The sequence below is a fragment of the Rhinoderma darwinii genome, chromosome 6 (assembly GCF_050947455.1).
Source record: "Rhinoderma darwinii isolate aRhiDar2 chromosome 6, aRhiDar2.hap1, whole genome shotgun sequence".
NCBI lineage: Eukaryota > Metazoa > Chordata > Amphibia > Anura > Rhinodermatidae > Rhinoderma > Rhinoderma darwinii.
Genome location: NC_134692.1, coordinates 126,425,534 through 126,446,775, shown reverse-complemented (window position 1 = coordinate 126,446,775; position 21,242 = coordinate 126,425,534). Strand labels below are relative to the sequence as shown.

The 21,242-nt window shown below is 41.8% G+C and overlaps 1 protein-coding gene across 2 annotated transcripts in view; it reads left to right on the top strand.

Annotated features, from left to right (window-relative positions):
- The window catches only part of PRKAR1B (protein kinase cAMP-dependent type I regulatory subunit beta), a 154,912-nt gene that overhangs the window by 18,556 nt on the left and 115,114 nt on the right, over positions 1 to 21,242 (top strand). For both annotated transcript variants that reach the window (XM_075830278.1, XM_075830279.1), the window contains exons 3-4: positions 3,512 to 3,682; positions 11,313 to 11,404. In XM_075830278.1, coding sequence (XP_075686393.1) covers positions 3,512 to 3,682; positions 11,313 to 11,404 — 263 coding nt within the window. The remainder of the gene's footprint in view (positions 1 to 3,511; positions 3,683 to 11,312; positions 11,405 to 21,242) is intronic.

Sequence of the window (21,242 nt, the reverse complement as noted above, 5' to 3'; positions counted from 1 at the left end):
ACGAATTGTTGCAGTACAGTTATCAGAGCTCTGTCATGCATCGATGTGTCCATCACACTAAGAGCATACAATCAAGGGTCCTGTTTGAATGACTGCAAGCAGTGATCTGGAAAACCGGGATAAATTGATACAGAGAGTATCTTGCAAAATTGTATAACTTTTCATTATACAAAAACATTTTTTTGCTGAAACTCTATTACCGCTTCAAGATGGTTAGCGATTTAAAATTGTATTATAGTGTACCTTAACTTTTAGGAAACTTTTGCTCAAAATGTGAAGGAAAATAACAAAATTGAGTTTTGAGTAAAATGTGTTAATTTTTTCTTCAATTAGCACAATTTGGTTCTGTTTGACCATGGGGCTTGCAATAAAAAAAAACATGATAAAGTTTAAAAATAATCGACATAAATATTTGGAATATTTTGTGAATGTACAATCCTTATCATGTACAAGCTGTATTATATTTTAGGGCTGCATTCGCAATTATTTGGGCTTCAGAGCAGAAATCTCCCTGCAATATTTGTGGGCTCAAAGTATGCACAGAGTTTGCGCTGGTGATTTGCATTTTTGCACCAGGCACTGTATAGTTGTTATCTTACGTAATAAAAAATAACCGTCTCACTGCATTATAGAAGCTTAGCAAAGCTGTTAGGGGTGTGTCTGTCGACAGGAGTGTTGACTGTTTACAATGACAACCAACAGAATTATGAATGCAGCTCAATAGTTCAAATACTCCAGTGTAGGGGCAGTGTGGTATTTCTGGTGCCCAATTCAAGTTAATGGACTGCCATGTATCACATTCAGTGACTCTCTCTGCTCTGCTTAACAGAAGGGGGTCCCTAGTGGTAGATACCCCTGTATGATATCAATAAGGCCTAATAGGGCATGTGGACAAGAGTTACAAATGTTTTACTTCTTTTGTACTGATTTTTGATCATTTGACTTAGCATTCTAAAACAAACCTCAAAGTTTTGTTGGTTTCCTCTCACCAGAGAGCAGTGCATTGTGGAGTGGACATAAACTGCTGTCTGTTTCCAAGGGCAACTAGCAGAATTTTGGAAGCAGTCATCTATGTGGATGGAGAAAAAGAGATGAAATAAGTAGAAATCAGCACACAATAAAGCAAAGTATTTGCAAACTTTACAAAAACTTTTTATAAACTTGATTATTTTTGCAAGCAAAAATATTTTTCAGGTCCATCAGTGCAAGGCCTGTTTAGAGAAGACCGGAGGTTTCAGCAAAAATGGAGGTCCTCTTTCTGGTTGATATTTCCTACATGGGCATTTAAAGGGATTGTTCCCTCAGGACAGGAATTGTCCATATCCCAATTAGAGCATATGGATATTATGAAGGGGGACCCACGCACAGGACCAGAGCATAGAGCCATAAAAATGAGCGGTCCTTGCTCTGGAGGACTCCTAGTGTCCATGTATTAGTTCTGAAAGGCCGCCATGTAATAGTACATTCAGGGGAAATGAGCAGGCTATGGCAACTTCCCCCGGCAAAGTCAGCAGTTTTCCGGGGGCTCCCAAGCAAGGCCTCATGTCCACTTCAGTTATTTTCTTCAGTGTGCAATCCATTTTTTTTAACTGATAGTACACTGACACATTCAACATTCAAAACACTTACGTTGTTTTAGCGGAACCGTGTGGCCGTTCAGGCAAAATTAGGACAGGTCCTACTACTGTCCGTTTTTGACGGAACAGTCTCGGCCACTCCATTCATTTGGTCTGTTAAAACAACGGACTGCACACGGAAGCCTTCCATGTGCGGTCCGTGTTTCACGGATCCGTCATTCGCAGCCGTACGACGGGCAACGGATGTGTGCATGAGGCTTTAAAGGGGCTGTCCATGGTGAGACAACCCCTTTAAGATGCTGTCCTCAACTACAAGGTTCAGTAGGTCCCATCTGCCTGTTGAGCTATGATCATTTCAGTACATCCACAGGTTACCTCAACCCGCTAGGAGGGATTACAAATGACTTCTCTGCTTGACCACGCCGGGCCAGCCGCAGTATTTTGTATTTCAAAAATATGCTTTGATTGTGGTTTTTAATATCATTTTGTACCAGGTTTCATTTTTCGCCTATTCTCTCATTTTCATGGTCACGTTGGGTATCAATTTTTTAATAACTGTGGGCAGATCTGAAGAAAGTCTTTCAACATTGTATTACATCCATGAGCAGAAATTGCTTTGACATTTACTCAGGAAATATGAGTGCGTAATCATATTACTCGGATCTGGACTGACTCACTTGAGCCTCACAGATAAATGCTCTATCCAGTGTTTAGAGACAATCTCATCTGCCTTTCCTCAGACTCATGCCATATCCTCAGACCGGAACTAGGGGTATGCTGAGGTTAAGAGAATTCATGGTTTATTAATTGTGGGGCATGCTGAAACATATAAAAAAAAAAATTGAAAAAATAATCACCAAAAATATCAAACTGTGTCCATCCAATGTCATCCCAGTCAATCGCTAGAACAAAGTCACAATGGCGCTAACTTGGCACCCGTTGGCTTTCCTAACCTATTTTCAGAGACCACATAACCCTATAGTGACCTAAGCAAAGTTCAGTAGAACCATTGGGTGGTCCGGGTATTGCAATCGTAATATGGACCCTAATAGATGGCTGTATTATACCTAGTTGAAATTGGCCATTCAAAGCAAATTTGCCCTTCAGGAGCTTGGGAAAGCCGAGTGGACAGTTTTGGGAGCTGTCATAGTAGCCCTAGTGTTTGTCATCCAGTTTTCTGAGAAACAACTGAGTAGGCGTTTTAACAACTTGATTGGGAAAAATGACTGAATGTCTTATATTTAGGCTATATTCAGACGAACGTGTGTGAAATTGGACGATTTTACCGCTGCCTCATAGATTTGAGTCTATTTAAGGGATCCGTGTCCTATTTTTTCACGGGCCCTTCACACGGTCCATTAAAGCAATCGTCGTGTGAATAGCCCCATAGAAATACACGCAGTTTGACTGCCGTTACAAAAAAAGTCCCTCGTATGGACGATTTACACGTTCCTGTGAATAAGGCTTTATAGAGGATTGTTTTGTCTTTTTGTTTTATTTTTGGCTACAATATTGTTTTGAAAAAATATAGTCTTAATAACAAAAATGTTCTGCTCATACAGCTAATGTCAAATATTCATATTAAATCAAGTGTTTGAAGGCAATAACATATTTGCCTAGTGATTCTTTTGTTTTTGTGAAATAATTGATTGTGCACTATAGTTATCTGTCCACTAGAGGCACTGTTGGATTTGTAGGGTTTGTAAATGGGTAATTCACCCGTCCTACAAATACGGCTAATTCCACTTCAGATATATTACAGCCGCAACAGTCAGACCCCTCCATCAAACATGGGTAACCATAGGGTTCTATGGGTATTTTTCCCACTTTTCTGGTCCATGTTTCCCGGGGTATCCTAGGTCATACTGTTAAATATTCCTAATATTGGCATGATAAAAATGTACATTTACATCGCTGTCATTTTGTATTTACAGGAAGAATGCAAACAGATTTTGGCTCAACAGAAGTCAAACTCCCAGTCAGACTCTCATGATGATGAAATCTCTCCACCGCCTCCAAATCCCGTGGTTAAAGCCCGGCGCAGAAGAGGGGGAGTCAGCGCTGAAGTGTACACAGAGGAAGATGCCGTGTCTTATGTTAGAAAGGTAATGTATATGGAAAGAGTATTTCTCCATCCATGTACTTATGAAAAATATAAAAGCCATAGAGCCTCAACGAGGGATCATTTAGCGGCAAAAGGGTCACATATATGGGGCCGTACTGTCTTGCTATATGCATGCGGCCTCATTGTTAGTAGTCGATTAGTTGATATTATTTTAGATTATTGGTTAGAAAACATATTCAGTAATTATTATGGTCGTAACCAATCATTTTTAAGTATCATAAACGTAGCAATTATAGATAATCGTTACGTTCATGGCCAAATTTACCCATAAGAAAACTCTTGGCTAAAGACAGATGTCCCTTATCTCACTGTATTCAAGATCTCTCCTTGTAGTGGTTGAATGGAAACCTTCATTGTTCAGAGGATGAAAATCTGTCCTGGTCACAGAGGTGCAGGACTCGTTACAGGTACAGTACAGTTATCAGAGCTGTAACGTGCCATGCACCTGTGTGATCATCACATGGTCAGGACAGATTTTCATTCTCTAGTAGTAAACAATGAAGGTTTACATTCAATGACTATGAGCAGAGATCTGTAAAAGTGAAAGGAATTGATGCAGAAGGTTTATTAGAAAATTATACTTTTCATTGAAGGGCAGAAAAAGGGGCATTCTGTAAAACATTCTGGAAGAAAATGACTTATATACCGGTCGCCTCTCCTGACATGTCTGTTTTAGTAAATAATTGTGTTCTCCGTGAAATAACAATTCTGAATCATCTTTTCTTATGACCCTGAGTTGTACTGTTCCTCTGTTATTCCTACTAGAAATTCAGAAATAAATTGACAAGTGGGTGATACCAGTTGGGGGTGTATCCTTACACAGACTGACACTATCCAATAAGTGCTGACAGAGTGAAACTGTAGGGATATGCCCCTTTGAAAAGGGGAATGGTAACACCCAGTTGTCAATTTATTAATAAATTTCCTAGTGGAATAATAGAGGACCGGCACAACACAGAGTTCTCAGAAATTTCCCATCAGAATTGTTATTTCATGGGGAATACAAGTATTTATTAAAATAGACATAAAAGGAGAGGTGACGGGTCTTCTTTAAAGGAGTTGTCCCATGTGGACAAAGGGTGACAATGTAATACATGATCACATTAAATGCACCAGTTTAATAAAAGTTAGGGTGAATTGCTACAGAGTCCGCTGAAAATCTGCAGCAATTTACAGTACAATACATGTGGATGTAGTTTTAAAAACACCCATTCACATGTAGCAGAAAAAAATCAGTGCGGAATTGAGGGTATTCTGCGGATTTGAAAACACTGCGGATGGCACTCTCTGCAATACATTGGGAAAAATCTGTACCAAAATCTGCATGTAAAACTTTACTTCGAAATCTGCAACAGAAAAAGTCAGCAGCGTATGCCCATGTATATTCACTGCACCCATTCATTCCTATAGAGATGGACGCCACATGCTCGTCCAGCTGGGAATAGGGATTTAGGGCCCCTCATTCTTGGCAATGGTGAGGGTCACAGAGGTTGGACCCTCACCTAACTTACTATTATGACTCGTCTGATTGACCACTGAACTTTTTACATTTATATATTTATATTATAAATGTATATTTTTGTAATATGGTTGTTCTATAGTGTTTTGTATTTTTTTTATATTTCAAAATTATTTATGCACAGTGCATAATTCTAAGGCCTCATGCACACGACCGTAGCCGTGTGCATGGTCCGTGATTACGGCACGGATGGCCCAAGAAGTGTGATTTGTGGGCCATCCGGAATCACGGACCATGCACATACAAGATGTGCATTGATTTTAAGGAGTCGGGACCGCAAATGCGGCTCGTAAAACCACTTGTCCTATTTGTTGTGATCCAGGCAATGCACGGACCGTGGAAACCATGGTCGTGTGCATTGGCCCATAGGATAGAATGTGTCCTATACTATCCGCAATTACGGCTCCGCAATTGCGGATGTTATGCTGACCGTAATGCACGGTCGTGTGCATGAGGCCTAAGTCTTCCATTATTTGGGACTCGGAGAGTAGATTAACATCTTTACATTCCTCAGATATTGTTACAACACAGAAATACATTCAATAGCCGAAATTCGAGTTTTTCTGGGCTTTTTGGCTTCTCACCACTAAATATACGTTCAATTTATTTTGCCACACAAATATCCATAATCCAAGAACCTAGATGCATTAATCTTGGAATACCATAAAAATAAAAAAAATTGCTGCAAAATGGACCATTAATCTGGCATTTGCTACATGTAAGGTGGAAATTGCCTGTGGACGATCCCTTTAAGAGCTGCTTAACCTCTGTCACTGCCGAACAATCTTTTAATCACCCCAGGATATTGCTTTTGTCTACAGAGGAAGGATGCATAGTTTCTCAGACAGTGAGAATTGTTGGATGTCGTTAGTAGTCCGATGATTTTCGTGCACGTTGGCATAGAACTTGTTGCCTTTGGGGCAAGTAGGAATTAAGTACAGGTGGTGTTTGATTGAAATGTTCAAGTAAAAACAAGTCAGGTATCTCTGGACATATCTTTGCACTAGACCTTTGGGTTATCTTTCTGTTTTGGAAATGTAATGAATTTTAATACATCTGTAACTGAATATATGTCATTGACCACTGTGCACATGTTGGAGTAGTGGTGGAAAGTGCTGATATCACTCAATGTGTATAATCCCTAAAGCGTAGCTGTCGTATCAGGTGACGTTTCAGAATAAGCTGTCATATGTGTTTTCATGATGAATAACACTATTTCTGGCCAATATATGACTTGTATTCTGCATTTTTTTAAGCAGTTTTCTCTGAGCTGTGGCTAAAGCCTAACTGCTATCATGTCTTCTATACACTGCACACATAAAAGAGGAGACTCCTGCTCTCTTATCTCTATCTGTCATACACCTATAGAAGCAGCAGCAACATTGAAGACATTATACAGCAGTAATGGGCAGTGTAGCTGTGAATCCAGCACTGGGGTGAGATAGAACCCTTACTAGGAAGCTGCAGCATCATCTGTCTTTATGTCTCTCTGCCTCTCTTTCACTCTGATCCTGCTCCTTCCTCCCCACTTAATAGACTACTATGGGTAGCATGTAACCTGATCCCTCAGTGAGTTGGAGATGGAAAAAAGTGTAAATTCAGAGTGAGTCAACAGTATGGAGACTTAAAGTGGCGAAAGAGGCATTTTTCTCTAATAAGATATATTACAAAGTTTTTTTTATATTCGCTTGTACTATTAATTTATGCAAAGTTTGTTGAAAGTTAGTGACCAAGTAAGTGAATCTCAGGTTTGGAGAGACTATCATCTAAACATAATGTGATACGGTAGCAAACAAACCCATTAAAATAGTTTTCCCATAATCAACTTTCATGATGTGTCAATAGGATGTGCCATACAGTTCTTAAATGGGTTTTCCACGTTCTGGCAACTGATGACCTATCCAGCGGATAGGTCATCATACATGATCTGTGGGGGTTCGACACCCGGACCCCGCACCGATCAGCTGGTCCAGTGCCTCCGTGCACCGGACGTACATGCCGGAATCAGTTGGCTCCAGCCACAGAATAGCGGCCGAGCTGTAGTACTGCACCTCTGCTCCTATTCAAGTGAATAGGAGCAGACCTGCAGTTCTGCAGCACGGCCACTATGCTATGTACAGAGCCAACTGCTTCCGGCTCCGTACACCGCATTATGTGCCATAACATCCGGTGCCCGGAGGCAGCTGGAGTGGCCGATCGGTGACTTGCAACTATTTCTAGAACGGGGGTCTAGTGGCGGCCGCCGCATCCAGATGGAGAATGAATGGAGATATGGCCACGCATTTGCCCCGGTCTCTACATTTAGTCCGATGGGAATTTTGGAAACTGCTGAGCCAGCAACCAGAGCTCGGACTGGCATCTATCAGACATGGGATTTGCTATAAATGTTTACATTGAGAATACACTAAAAATGGTGCATTTTTGTGAGATATCCGCTGTACATTGCCATCAGTAGATGGTAAGCAGAGGATCATGGGTATTTTTAATGCTGCACAAAACTATTGGCAAAAATGTAAACTGCGCTCATGATGAAATTCTCTACCCTGGAATCCGCTACCCGGGCCACCCAGAAGGCTTGACTCATAGAAGCTATTTTCTATTGAAATCAAATGAACTGTCAGAGCACTGCTTTCTCTAAATTCACTTAAATGTCTACTGAATATTAGAGATGATTTGCAGTCCTGAAAACGTGCTGAGGTAAAAAAGCACCCATGTAGTGCTAATATTAATACAGCACAGACCTAAAGTTAACCTAACTTTTCAGGTGACATTTTAAAACAAGCTGTCATATGTGTGTACATGAGGAATAACACTATTTCTGGCCACTGTATGACTTGTATTCTGCATTATAAAGCAGTTTTCCCCTCTGCAGTCTCTCTCTCTAATTCTCAGTTGTCTCAAAGCTAGTGAGTGGAGCCTAAGTGCTATCATGTCTTCAATGCACTGCCCACATAGAAGAGGAGAATCCTGCTCTCCTATCTATATCTATTACATATATAAAATCTGCAGCGGAATGTTGGTGAAAATAAAGCAGTAATGATCAGAGTAGCTGAGAATCCGGCACAGGGGTGAGATAAAACACTTACCAGGAAGGTGCTGCAGCACATTTGTCTGTGTCTTTCTCACTGTTCTCCTGCTCCCCTATCCATAGACCTGTATGCAGTGTGTCGATGTCTTTCTCACTCTGCTCCCTCCTCCTGTTACCCTCCCCTCTCCATAGACTTGTATGGGCAGCATGTCCATGTCACTTTCTCTCTCTGCTCCCTCCGCCTGCTCACCCCTCCACTCTCCATAGATTTTTATGCAGCCTGTCTGTGTCTTTCTCTCTCTGCTTTTCCTTTCCCTCTCCATAGACTTGTATGGGCAGCGTGTCTGTATCTCTTTCTTTATCTGCTCCCCCTTTCCTCTCCATAGACTTCTATGTGCAGGCAGTGAAGAGACCCACTAAATTTTAACAGTAAGTTCATTACAATGTTGATCTATATCAGGTATACTATTAGATTAGCATAAGTTGTTTGAAAAATGAATGTCTATTTAAAGGAAAACTCCACCTTTAAAGAACATTGTACATTTCACTATTGTAACCCGTTAGTGACCGCCCTTAGGCCGTTTTACAAAGGTCACTATAGGGCTGTATTCTGATGCAGTACCCTTATTATGGCGCTGCATCAGAATAAAGAAGCGCCGACGGGAGCAGTAAAAGCTCCCTGCTCTCAGCTACCTTCGGTAGCTGAGGGCTTGCCGCAGACCTGCTTGTGGGGGCGGGATCGAAATCAGCATCGATCCTGCCCATTTAACCCCTCAGATTCGGTGGTCAATAGCGACCTATGCATCTCAGTGGTTTTAAATGAGGATGGGCTCACTCTCTCACCTCGTCGATCCCAGGGGTGCCGATGGTTTTATGGCAGCTGGGGGCCAAACAAAGGCCCCCAGGTCTGCATCTAGTGAATGCCTGTTAGGCCATGCCAGAGGCCTAACAGGCCCCAAAATGGTGCTATTAAAAAATGTAACTTGTCCCACAAAAAAACAAGTCCTTATACAGCTATGTCGATGGAAAAATAAAAAAAGTTATAGCTCTTTGAATGCGACGATGGAAAAACGTGAAAAATACCTTGGTCATTAGGGGCTAAAATAGGCTGGTCACTAAGGAGTTAATCTACACAAAACGTTGATTAACTTTTCAAATGTTGTGTTTTGCTTCTCTTGAGTTACAACGTATCTTTTCTTCAATTCATTTTCATAGTTTGGGTTCCTAACTTAAAAATTCTACTGATTTTCTGTTACCAGAGAGCAGTGCATTGTGGGATCTCAGCTCAAGGGTGGACATATCATATGTGCAACCTGTGTAGGGACTGTAGAGGCAAGGGGGCCCATTGCTACCTTTGAAAAATTGTTGTGCTACTGTACCTACTGTCTATAAGATAGGCTACACTTATTTCAATCTATGTCTCACATTTACTGGTGGAAATTTTCTGTAGAGCTTTGAATGGTGGTCTTCGCCTAGAAACCCACTGTCATCAAATAAGTTGAAAAACAAGGGGTCGAGATATTGTTCTTGCACTAGGGTCCTCTCCTACAAGTGTTGAAGGTTTTCTTACAACCAATGTGGCGGCCATTACAGCGCCCATGTGAGTTGTCATGCAGTTTTCCAGTTTCATTCACATATTCCTAGTTGTGTAGCGACGTAAGGTAGAGAGTGTATAACTTAATAACTAGTCAGATGTACTGTTGAGGAATCTGAGGGCTATAATAGCAGCCATATTGGTTGTCACTGTAATTTACCACAAACGCATAAAACTAAGAAATGTCTAAATTACATTTTCAACAACTTTACAGAACTGGATGACTCAAGAACTTATATTAAGGCCTTATGCACCTCCGTGTTGTATGAAGCCATAATATGGCACCCATATGGACTTCTACAGGGCTCTAATGTACATCTGTATGTCTCTGATTTCACATGGAGGCATACAGAGATTTTTTCTATCAGATTCCGTATGAAGTCGACAGAAGCAATAATTTTAGGGGAGAATAACCCCATAATATTGTGCCATACAGAGCACCATATAGTGGCACAAGGAGTATCTATGGCTCTAAGGCCTGGTTCACATTGCATTTTAGCCTTATGTTTGAGCGTGTCTCCCGACATACAAGCTAAAAGTGTCCATATGGCGTCATTAGCCAAATGGAGGCCAATAGAGTGTCCTTTTGGGCTCTGTCAGGCTGGTGTACGTCGGTATACCTTTTTTTGAAAGATGGAGTAACACAGTAGGCTTCGCTATTTTATCCCAATGGATCCAACAAAAAAATTTATACTGTGTGGTGTACATTTTTTAACATCAGAGCCTATGTGTGATGGATGGCACTGTATGGCATCCGTTAGAGGTATACATTAAACCTATACCTGAGGGATCTTCCCCATGTCCGAATCTCCCGGGAAGAGCATCAGGTAGCGCTCGGCCCAGGGATTCTAACACTGAGGAAGACCCTGACGTCACTGTTCATATATGGACAGTGCTGTCAGGTTCTTTCAACTACGGAGTCCCTGGCCAGAGCATTGGTAGCGCTCAGGCCGGGGACTCCGGGACTGGAGAAGACTTCAAGGAGCACTGTGTCTTGGGAGTTCGGGTGATGTATCACACTGTATACCTATACAGCGGGATACGTTGCTACCTTCCATCGGAGGTATATGTCGGCACTTCTTCCGTGGAGGGAAAATAAATTGATGTAAACCAGACCTAAAGTATGGCTATGATTTACCCCTAATCAAGCTGGCAGAAAGCGCTCTACTGAAACTAGAGGAATTAGTAAATTTTCCTTGTAGACAGATGCCAGAAAGATAAAGTGATATTCAGTTTAATTATATTCTGCAGCCATGTGACAATAAAATAATGGTTTTCGTATGACAAGTAAGTAACATCCTGGTAAAAAAGAATTTCATATTTGATCTTCAAGATCTTCAATCTACCCTTGTGTGAATGAGAGGTTCTGCCCTTTTTATTAGTTTGGATACGTTTTGCATTCACAGAATCACTCGGTCGTCCGTGCCAGGGACATGAAAATAATATTCCTCTTTGTGGTTTTTCCACAGGTTATTCCAAAAGACTACAAGACGATGACTGCCCTGGCAAAAGCCATCTCCAAAAATGTACTCTTTGCCCACCTTGATGACAACGAGAGAAGGTATGAGGCCTGGTCGCTTGGGTTCATTGTGGAGAAGCTAGTGGTGAGGGGTCTCGACCTTGAGGAGTTAATGTGTGCATCTTGGGGTATAAGAGGCTGGTAGTGCTTAGGTAAATGGAAAAAATACACAGCACACAGTAAAAATGATTGATTTTCTGCTATATCTGGCAGAAGAAAAACTACCGGATTCATATGGCAGAAGTATGATAAATTTCAAGTTTTTGCGGAATTTTTATTCTAATATTAATAGTTACATAGTTACATAGTTACATAGTTACATAGTTAGTACGGCTGAAAAAAGACACATGTCCATCAAGTTCAACCAAGGGAAGGGAAAAGGGAAGGAAAAATTTCTACACATAGGAGCTAATATTTTTTTGTTCTAGGAAATTATCTAACCCTTTTTTAAAGCCATCTACTGTCCCTGCTGTGACCAGCTCCTGCGGTAGGCTATTCCATAAATTCACAGTTCTCACTGTAAAGAAGCCTTGTCGCCTCTGCAGCTTGAACCTTTTTTTCTCCAGACGGAGGGAGTGCCCCCTTGTTTTTTGAGGGGGTTTTACAAGGAACAGGATTTCACCATATTTTTTGTATGTGCCATTAATATATTTATATAAGTTAATCATGTCCCCCCTTAGTCGTCTTTTTTCAAGGCTAAATAGGTTTAATTCTTTCAATCTTTCCTCATAACTTAAATTCTCCATGCCCCTTATTAGCTTCGTTGCTCTTCTTTGTATTTTTTCCAACTCCAGGGCATCCTTTCTATGAACTGGAGCCCAGAACTGAACTGCATATTCTAGATGAGGCCTCACTAATGCTTTGTAAAGTGGCATTATTACATCCCTGTCCCGCGAGTCCATGCCTCTTTTAATACACGACAATATCCTGCTGGCCTTTGAAGCAGCTGATTGACACTGCATGCTGTTATTGAGTTTATGATTTACAAGTACACCCAGATCCTTCTCAACAAGTGAATCCGCCAGTGTAGCGCCCCCTAGGACATATGATGCATGCAGGTTGTTGGTACCAAGATGCATAACTTTACATTTATCTACATTAAACTTCATTTGCCAAGTGGACGCCCAAACACTTAGTTTGTTTAAATCTGCCTGTAATTCATGAACATCTTCCATAGTCTGAACTATATTACATAGCTTGGTGTCATCTGCAAAAATAGAAATAGTGCTATTAATCCCTTCCTCTATATCATTAATAAATAAGTTGAATAATAGTGGTCCCAGCACTGAACCCTGGGGTACACCACTTATAACCGGGGACCATTCAGAGAAGGAATCATTGACCACAACCCTCTGGATACGGTCCTTGAGCCAATTCTCAATCCAATTACAAACTATATTTTCTAAACCTATAGTCCTTAATTTACCCATTAGGCGTCTATGGGGGACAGTGTCAAATGCCTTTGCAAAGTCCAAAAACACTAAATCCACAGCGGCCCCTCTGTCTAGACTTCTGCTCACCTCTTCATAAAAACAGATTAGGTTAGTTTGACAACTTCTGTCCTTAGTAAAACCGTGCTGGCTGTCACTTATAATGCTATTTATTGTCACATAATCCTGTATATAGTCCCTCAATAGCCCCTCAAACATTTTCCCCACGATGGATGTTAAGCTTACTGGTCTATAATTACCCGGGGAAGACCTAGAGCCCTTTTTGAAAATAGGCACCACATTTGCCCTGCGCCAGTCCCTTGGCACTATACCAGTCACTAGAGATTCTCTGAATATTATGAAAAGGGGGACAGAAATAACTGAACTAAGCTCTTTAAGAATTCTAGGGTGTAACCCATCTGGTCCCGGAGCCTTGTGCACATTTATTTTATTTAATTTAGCTTGGACCATCTCTACATTCATCCAATTCAGTATATCAACTGATATATTAACAGCACTGGCACCGGCTACATCAGCTGCTCTTTCTTCTGTTGTATATACAGAGCTAAAGAACCCATTTAGTAACTCTGCCTTCTCTTGATCCCCTGTGATCAACTCCCCATTACCATTATCTAGGGGTCCTACATGTTCAGACCTTGGCTTTTTTGCATTTATATGCTTGAAGAATTTTTTAGGATTTGTTTTACTATCCTTGGCCACCTGCCTTTCATTTTGTATTTTTGCTAATTTTATTACATTTTTACAGATTTTATTAAGCTCTTTATATTTTACAAAGGCTACAGCTGTACCCTCAGATTTGTATTTTTTAAATGCCCTTTTTTTGTCATGTATTGCCCCTTTCACAGAAGGTGTAAGCCATGTGGGGTTTAATTTGAGTCGTTTATACTTATTACCTGTAGGAATAAATTTTGCACTATAATAACTCAAAGTAGATTTGAAAATCTCCCATTTATCATTTGTTCCATTATTTGACATTAGTTCTTCCCAGTCTATATCCTGAATTGCAGCCCTCATCCTGGGGAAATTGACTTTCTTAAAATTAAATGTTTTTGCCCTCCCAGCCTGCGTTTGTTTTTTACAGTATAGGTAAAATGTAACTATATTATGATCACTGTTACCGAGGTTTTCACGAACATTGACATTCCCAACAAGATCTGCATTATTAGAAATGACCAGATCCAACAGAGCTTCACCTCTAGTCGGGTCTTCCACAAACTGGCCCATAAAATTTTCCTGCAATAGGTTGAGGAAATGTCTCCCCTTTGCAGTTGAAGCCGAACCATGACACCAATTAATATCCCGGAAATTAAAATCTCCCATTATCACTACAGTACCCGCCTGTGCAGCCCGCTCCATCTGTTTATATATCTGACCTTCCATCTCCTCAGTTATATTGGGGGGTCTATAGATTACACCAAAAGTAATTTTTTCAGTGTTTACCTCCCTTTCTAGTTCCACCCACAAGGTTTCAACCTCCTCACAGTCTTGACCCACTATTGTCTCTTTCACACTCGCCTTCATATCACTTCTCACATACAGACATACACCACCACCTTTCCTATTTGTCCTGTCTTTACGAAAAAGTGTAAAACCCTGTAGATTTACAGCCCAGTCATGTGAAGAGTCCAGCCATGTTTCAGCAACACCAACTATATCTATATTTTCTTCCAGTATCAAGGCCTCCAGCTCCCCCATTTTGCTTGCTAGACTTCTGGCATTTGTGAACATACACTTTAACTTGCCTGTCAGTTTTTCACTTTTATTATCAGAAATGTGATTTGACATTAATCGGTCCTTTTTATTTACACTGATGTTTTGTAACGAAAGGATCTCCTTATCTTGTTGCCTAGTCCTCTCCCCACATTCTGTTTCTCCCCCCACCAATATAGTCTGACCCCTCTCTAACCTGGCTACCCCTTTTTTTTCTACATTGACCTCCCTCCTCAGCCCTAGTTTAAATACTCCGCCACCCCAGCTAGAATTCTCTCCCCCAGCACAGCGGACCCCCTTCCATTTAGGTGCAAATCATCTGCAGAATACAGTTTGTACCCCAATGAAAAGTCAGCCCAGTGCTCTAGGAACCCAAATCCTTCTCCTCTACACCAAGACTTCAGCCATGCATTTAATAAAATAAATGATTGATATGTGATGAATATGGCAAATTCCTGAAATCCTCACGCACTGTCATGTCACGCCTGATAAGTTACTGTTAGAAATTCCAACCAGCAACATATCCGTCTGTTTCGGTAAACACGTCTGACAGAGGGGAACTTCCCAAAATGTTATGAGGGGGTCACAGTATTCAAGGTCAGACAGATGGAGTCATGAGACAGAGCTCTGAACTGTAGCTGTACAGAACCCACACATCAACGGGATGACACAAACATAGGAATTGCTAAGGAAGTGCAGTTCAGCTGTCATTGACCCGAGACCCGGCTAGTACATCTGTGTCCACTATATGTGCTTTCATGTGTATAGGAGGCCGACTGGCGACAGCCTGAGAGTGATGGCTTTCACAGACTGCCTTTAATGACTGAATGAGAACTCAGCAGTGACCTGCGTGACCGAGACTGACCAACTCGAAGCTAGCCGTTATAAAGTGTCTAGTAAAGAGGACTATTGTTTTTCACTTCATCTTGAGATTCCTCATAAACTCTATAAAACTTTTACTGTTGACTCCTGGGGTATATTTGTGGTCTAATATTGAGTCAGTCCTCTTAAACAAAGCTATACAACTGCTACGAGAGCATTTAACTGCGCCATTTCCTTGTCTGTGAAGTGTTATTACATGGAAAGTGTATTGGTCAGTCTTCGGCCTCTATACGGATCATGAGTTCATCAGTGTATTGTATTACATGGGAGGTAGGTCGTGAATGTGAAGGGATCAGGTGCTGGGTACTGACAGTCAGTCAGTATGATAGTGTTAGGGTGGATGCAGTGATTATGGTGGATTTATAAAATATATAGAGAGTACTTTGTGATTGGTCTTTTATAATTGCTTTTTTATTTCTATTTATGTGTATGGTGAAAGTGGTGGAAGCCCAGTTTATTAAATCTAGGGCAGCGCCATAAAGGGGTTGTACCAGAATCTACAATTAACACCTATCACCGATTGCGAGAATGCAGGTCCTGAACCCTCCTGTTCCTCATCACTGCTCGACCGCAGGAGGACTTTGAATGTAGCGGAGGTCAAACATATTCGCTGCCGCATCATTCAAAGTCTATGGGAATTACGAAAATATCCCCAACTTCCGTTTATTCAATGTTTATGGGACTGAGTGGTGGCACAGTAGGACGGAACAAAGGGTTCAGGCCCCCCTTTCTCGTTATCGCTGGAGGTCCACACAATCGAGCCCACCGCAATCAAAGAATTATCACCTATCCCATGGATAGGTGATAATTGTTGATTCTGTTACAACCCCTTTAAGGGGGAGAGAAACCCTGTGTTATACTTACTGCAGAAGCGAAGGGGGTGTATGAGTTTTGGCAGAAGGTAGCTCCCACTAAACCCCCTGTTGGAGTACTTTATTGAAGTATACACCATAGGTAAAGCAGCACATCTCCCTTGACCTTTTTGGCCAAGAAGGGTCACATGACTAATTTTAGGAGAACGTTGTCATGGAGTTGGTCAGGTGATCCCTCCGAACCAGTCAGCCAAGATGGTGGCACGGCTTTACATACTGCGCATGCTTCCCTATAGCTTCTTAGGTTTTTGGGGCCATCCAGTGTCTGCTATCGTGTGTTTTAAGGCCACATAATAGACCTTTCTTGGTTAAATATTTTTTTCAAATACTTTTCTTTGGTCCTTAGTCATAAAAGAAATCCTTTTATTCTGAGATACATAGGACAATCCACACATAGGTATATAACAACTTCGCAGATAATGGTTACGACAACTTATTTCATATTGTCCGGCATTGTTGTAGACGTCTTTCATGGTGGGACATATGGACAATTTGATGGTCTGATTACAAAACGTTTACCTATATGTGGATTGTCCTTCTGTATAAAATGGATTTGCATTATATTTCAAAGAGTGCAGAGTTTCTATACATATTTGGATCTGGGTTGGGCACCTACTCCAAGCACCCCAAACACAAAGAAGTGCCGTGAGTTATAATAGTGTCGAGCTTGGACAACTCACCCAATTGATGCCAGCCCAGTGCTCACCACCATATTCCATAGCATTATTATTGCATTGGTTACAGTCAATTTTCTGATTCTTCAGGTCATTACTCAAGCCTGACCAAATTCACTACTTATTACAACTACCAGCAAAATCACTGACCACTTCCACAGTCAGAATATCATAGGCAACCACTGCAGTGTTGTAATATTTTGCGTATTCGGGAGACATGCTCAATATAAGCTCTTCTGTTCTGCAGCAGAACACAGAATATCTGAGGAACGAGTCTCCATCTTTGACCCTGTGTTTAGTTGACTGGTGTTTGACTATCTATAGTTCGGTTTACAATCAATGGGATCTACTATACAGTTCGGGTGCAACAACTTGAGAAAAGTTCAAGCTCGGCTGGTTGGCTTGAGTCAACAAGCATGCCCTGAGTGCCCAGTGTTGTGGTCATGCTCAGGACATATAGAACCAGTGACCAGACAATGATCTCCCTTCTCCCTGGTGCTTACATCAGAAGGATCTCAGTATTAGCCTAGGGACACCAGTTTCCTTCTGTAAACCAAAAAGTTTCCAAAAAAGTGAAGGTTCAACTAATTCATTATATAGAAAGCAGTTCCACAATATGGTGTCAAAATAATGTTTGGAATTTGTGTCATTCATCAGTGTTCACGCCGAGAAACATTCATCATCTTGCAACGTCCAAAAGAAAATGGACTCCCACTATGTTTTATGAGCAGAATCTCTGCCCTCCAGAGTAATGTTTAGAGATTAATGGCTTTAATAGGAGATGTCAGAGCTGTTGGCGCATATGACAGAGCATGGACGGGAGTGTGTTATTTTACACTTTTATGAGTTTCGTGTGCTTAAATTGAAGTGCGGAATGGAATTCTTTTATTTCCTTTACATAAAACACCTGTCAGATTGGTAATGTGAGAAGATTCACAGCTGCTGATATCTTCTAACATGTAGCTGTGGATATATTCTGATAGACCAGGTAGTCCTAACATCTATCTGTATTTTCTTTTCTTCTTTGCTGTGAGCATAATGCCAATCCACCTTGAAGTGGAACAATCTTGTCTAGCCTGGTTGCTAGGGATACACTGCCTAGCAACCACAATCTTTTCAATGGGGTTGTCAGGCTGTTAACCATGTAGAATTGCTAATGAACTGAAGGCAGAGTAGGAAGAAGGAGACTTGGTAGGATGTAACCCACACCTTCCTCGTCTCTTACTGTTGTGTTAACTATAATTTTGTCAATTTAGGGTATGTGTACACGACAACGCCAAATACGTCTGAAATTACGGAGCTGTTTTCAGACGTTTTTACAAGTGCACGCAATTTTCGCGGCTCCAATTACATCCCAAGAAGTCTCCTGCACTTCTTTGACGCGGTCGTAATTTTACGTGCCGTCTTTTGACAGCGACGCGGAAATTTGCAGCTTGTCTGCACAGAACATCGTAAGACCCATTGCAAGCAATGGGCAGATGTTTGCCGACGTATTGGAGCCGTCTTTTCAGGCGTAATTAGAGGCGTGAAACGCCTCCATTACATCTGAAAAGAGGTCGTGTGCCCATACCCTTAAAGTTTTTTTTTTAAAGGGGTCGTCTTATGAGGACAACCCCTTTTCAAAAAGCAGACGGCTTCTTTTACTCCTAGCGATCAGCTGTAATCGCTGTTATTTCACGGCTGCTGCAGGGTATATGTAGCATTACATCCCGACCATTCCAATAAATGACAGTCCATTTAATGCAAGGACGAATCGTGTCCATCCGAACAGAGGACCCTCCCCCTCTATAATGTCTATATACCCTAAAGGGACATATGGACAGGGAATGTCGATGAGCCAACGCCTTTAAGTAGACAACCTCTTTAAAGAGGAAATCAACCTTATAACATCTTATGACATGTCACAGAGAATCTGGACCTACACCAAATCCCAAGGTGTTGGAGTTGCGGCGCTTTGTAAAGTGTCTGAACACCTTTGGTGCTACTCAGAAATTTCCATCAGTGGAAATATATGACATGAAGCTTTTGCTACCACACCATTGAAATCCGCAGTAGAGTGATGCAAGTTTTTTGTCTGAGATTTCCAATAATTAAAAAGATACATGGACGTTACAGAACACTGTCCCCTGACAATTTGGATACAGTGAGGTCCAAGCTCACAGTTCTCCACCAGTGGCATTGTCTGGTATCATCAGGAGATATGTTAAAGAGTTGTCTGGGATTAGACATAAAGGGTCTGTATTTTTTATCAGAAACATCATGACCCTTGTCCATGGACTGTGCGTGGTAATACAGGTCATCCCCTTTCTTAAAGCGGTTGTCTACTACTGGACAAGTGATGACCTATCCACAGGATAGGTCATCAGTATATCATCGATGCGGCTCCAACACCCGGACCCTACACCGATAAGCCGCTCCGGTGGCCTGCGGTCACCGGATATTATGGCACATTATGCTATGTACGGAACTGGAAGCAATTGGCTCCGCACATAATATAGCGTCAGTGCTGCAGAACTGTAGCTCTGCTCCTATTCACTTGAAGAAGCAGGACTGCAGTACTGCAGCTCGGTCAATATTCCGTGGCCGGAGCCAACTGCTTCCGGCCTGTACGTCCAGTGCACGGAGGCCCCCGGAGAAGCTGAACGGTGCGGGGTCCGGGTGTCGGACCCCCACAGATAATCTACTGATGAATGGAATATGCTACGATTATATTATATGAATCATTGAGTAAAAAGTCAGTGTGCCTCACAGAGCATAGCAGTCAATGGGCTCTGAATTTCAGGTCCGTACAATACGGCCATTTGCATGATGCCTTATATTTTAATTTGACCTTTTAATCGTTATAGCAAATATAAAAAAAAAAACGAAAAGCTTATTATGGAACACTCAGCATGTTTGTAAGCAAGAGCGATGGCTGAAGATTATCAACATATGCAAGCATGTGCTGGGGCATAGTTATATAAAAAACACTAGGTACAAGCTACAGTCTGTGGTCTCATCTTTCACATGGGAATTGAGCTAGGATTCCCTGCCTCATGCTTATGGTATTTTTTTTCGAGCAGTGAGAAATGCCTGAAGTCAGGAAAAGTTCAACAATTCCTGCTATTCTGCTTTGGTGCTGTAAAGATTCCCTTTGTTACACAAGTCAAATGCATAACTGAGCTCAGGATTACCAGGAAGGAAAGAATGTGTGCTATAGAGAATATGCATTTTATATTAAATGTGCTGTCATATGGTGTGACACGTTAGCGATTACCTGGAAAATACATGATTTTATATAGCATCTGTATATTCATTCCATTTTGTTAACTTTATTAATTAAAAAACAACACATTGCAACATGTCACAATCTCTGGGTGTGTGGACCCACTGAGACGCACCGCCGTAGCGGGATAGCAGCTGGCCAAACTACAGTGTACCAAGTCAATATATATAGTCCAAGCACAAGGGGTACCTGTGATAGTCCAGACAGTAGTAACGGCAGGCAAAGACGGGATCTTTGGCAGCAGGGGATGAAAGACGTGGCGGAGGACACCAGACGTGGTGTAACACAGCAGGCGTAATAGACAGCACAACGCAACTCCACACTAGAGATGGTACAGGAACAAGTACAGCACGGGATACAGGATACGGGTAGCAGGGCACGGGAACACAGGGAACAGGACTATGGGACAATTTGCAAGACTAACAGTGGAATACAAACAACGCTCAGGCAAGGAGTGAAAGGACAAAGCCCTTTTTATAGTCCAGGGTGATCATGAGCTAATTAGAACATTTTACATGTGCGCCTTTAAGGCCGGGCACGAGCGCGCGCTCGCACCCTACGAGAGACTGGAGAGTGAAGCAGAAGTGAGTGTTGGCGTCTCCTAGGAAGGAGACGCAGGCCGGCACTCACAGATCCATGGCCGCGGCCGTCGAGGGGCGAGTAGGAACAACGGTCCGCGGCCGTGGACACTACACAACAAGCCCTCTGCTAACGCTACGACTAGCAAATACAATGTATCTAGATCAGTTTGCATTACTGCTACGTTTTCTTACAAATGTGAGGTTCTTAGCGCACGTTTTGATCAAATTGTGTGAGCCCACCTGCCACGACAAGGCGGGTCCCTAACCTAAAAAGACTCCTCTCCCCTGGGTGTTAGCCCTACGGAATGAATTCAGGGTAGGTAGGAACCAGCTTTACTCTAATCAAAAACACCCTTGGGCAGAATGGGAGGAGTGCACGTACAAAAATGAAGGTAGTCAGCACCCCCACAACACAAAACACAGCACAGCACCCCATACAACACAA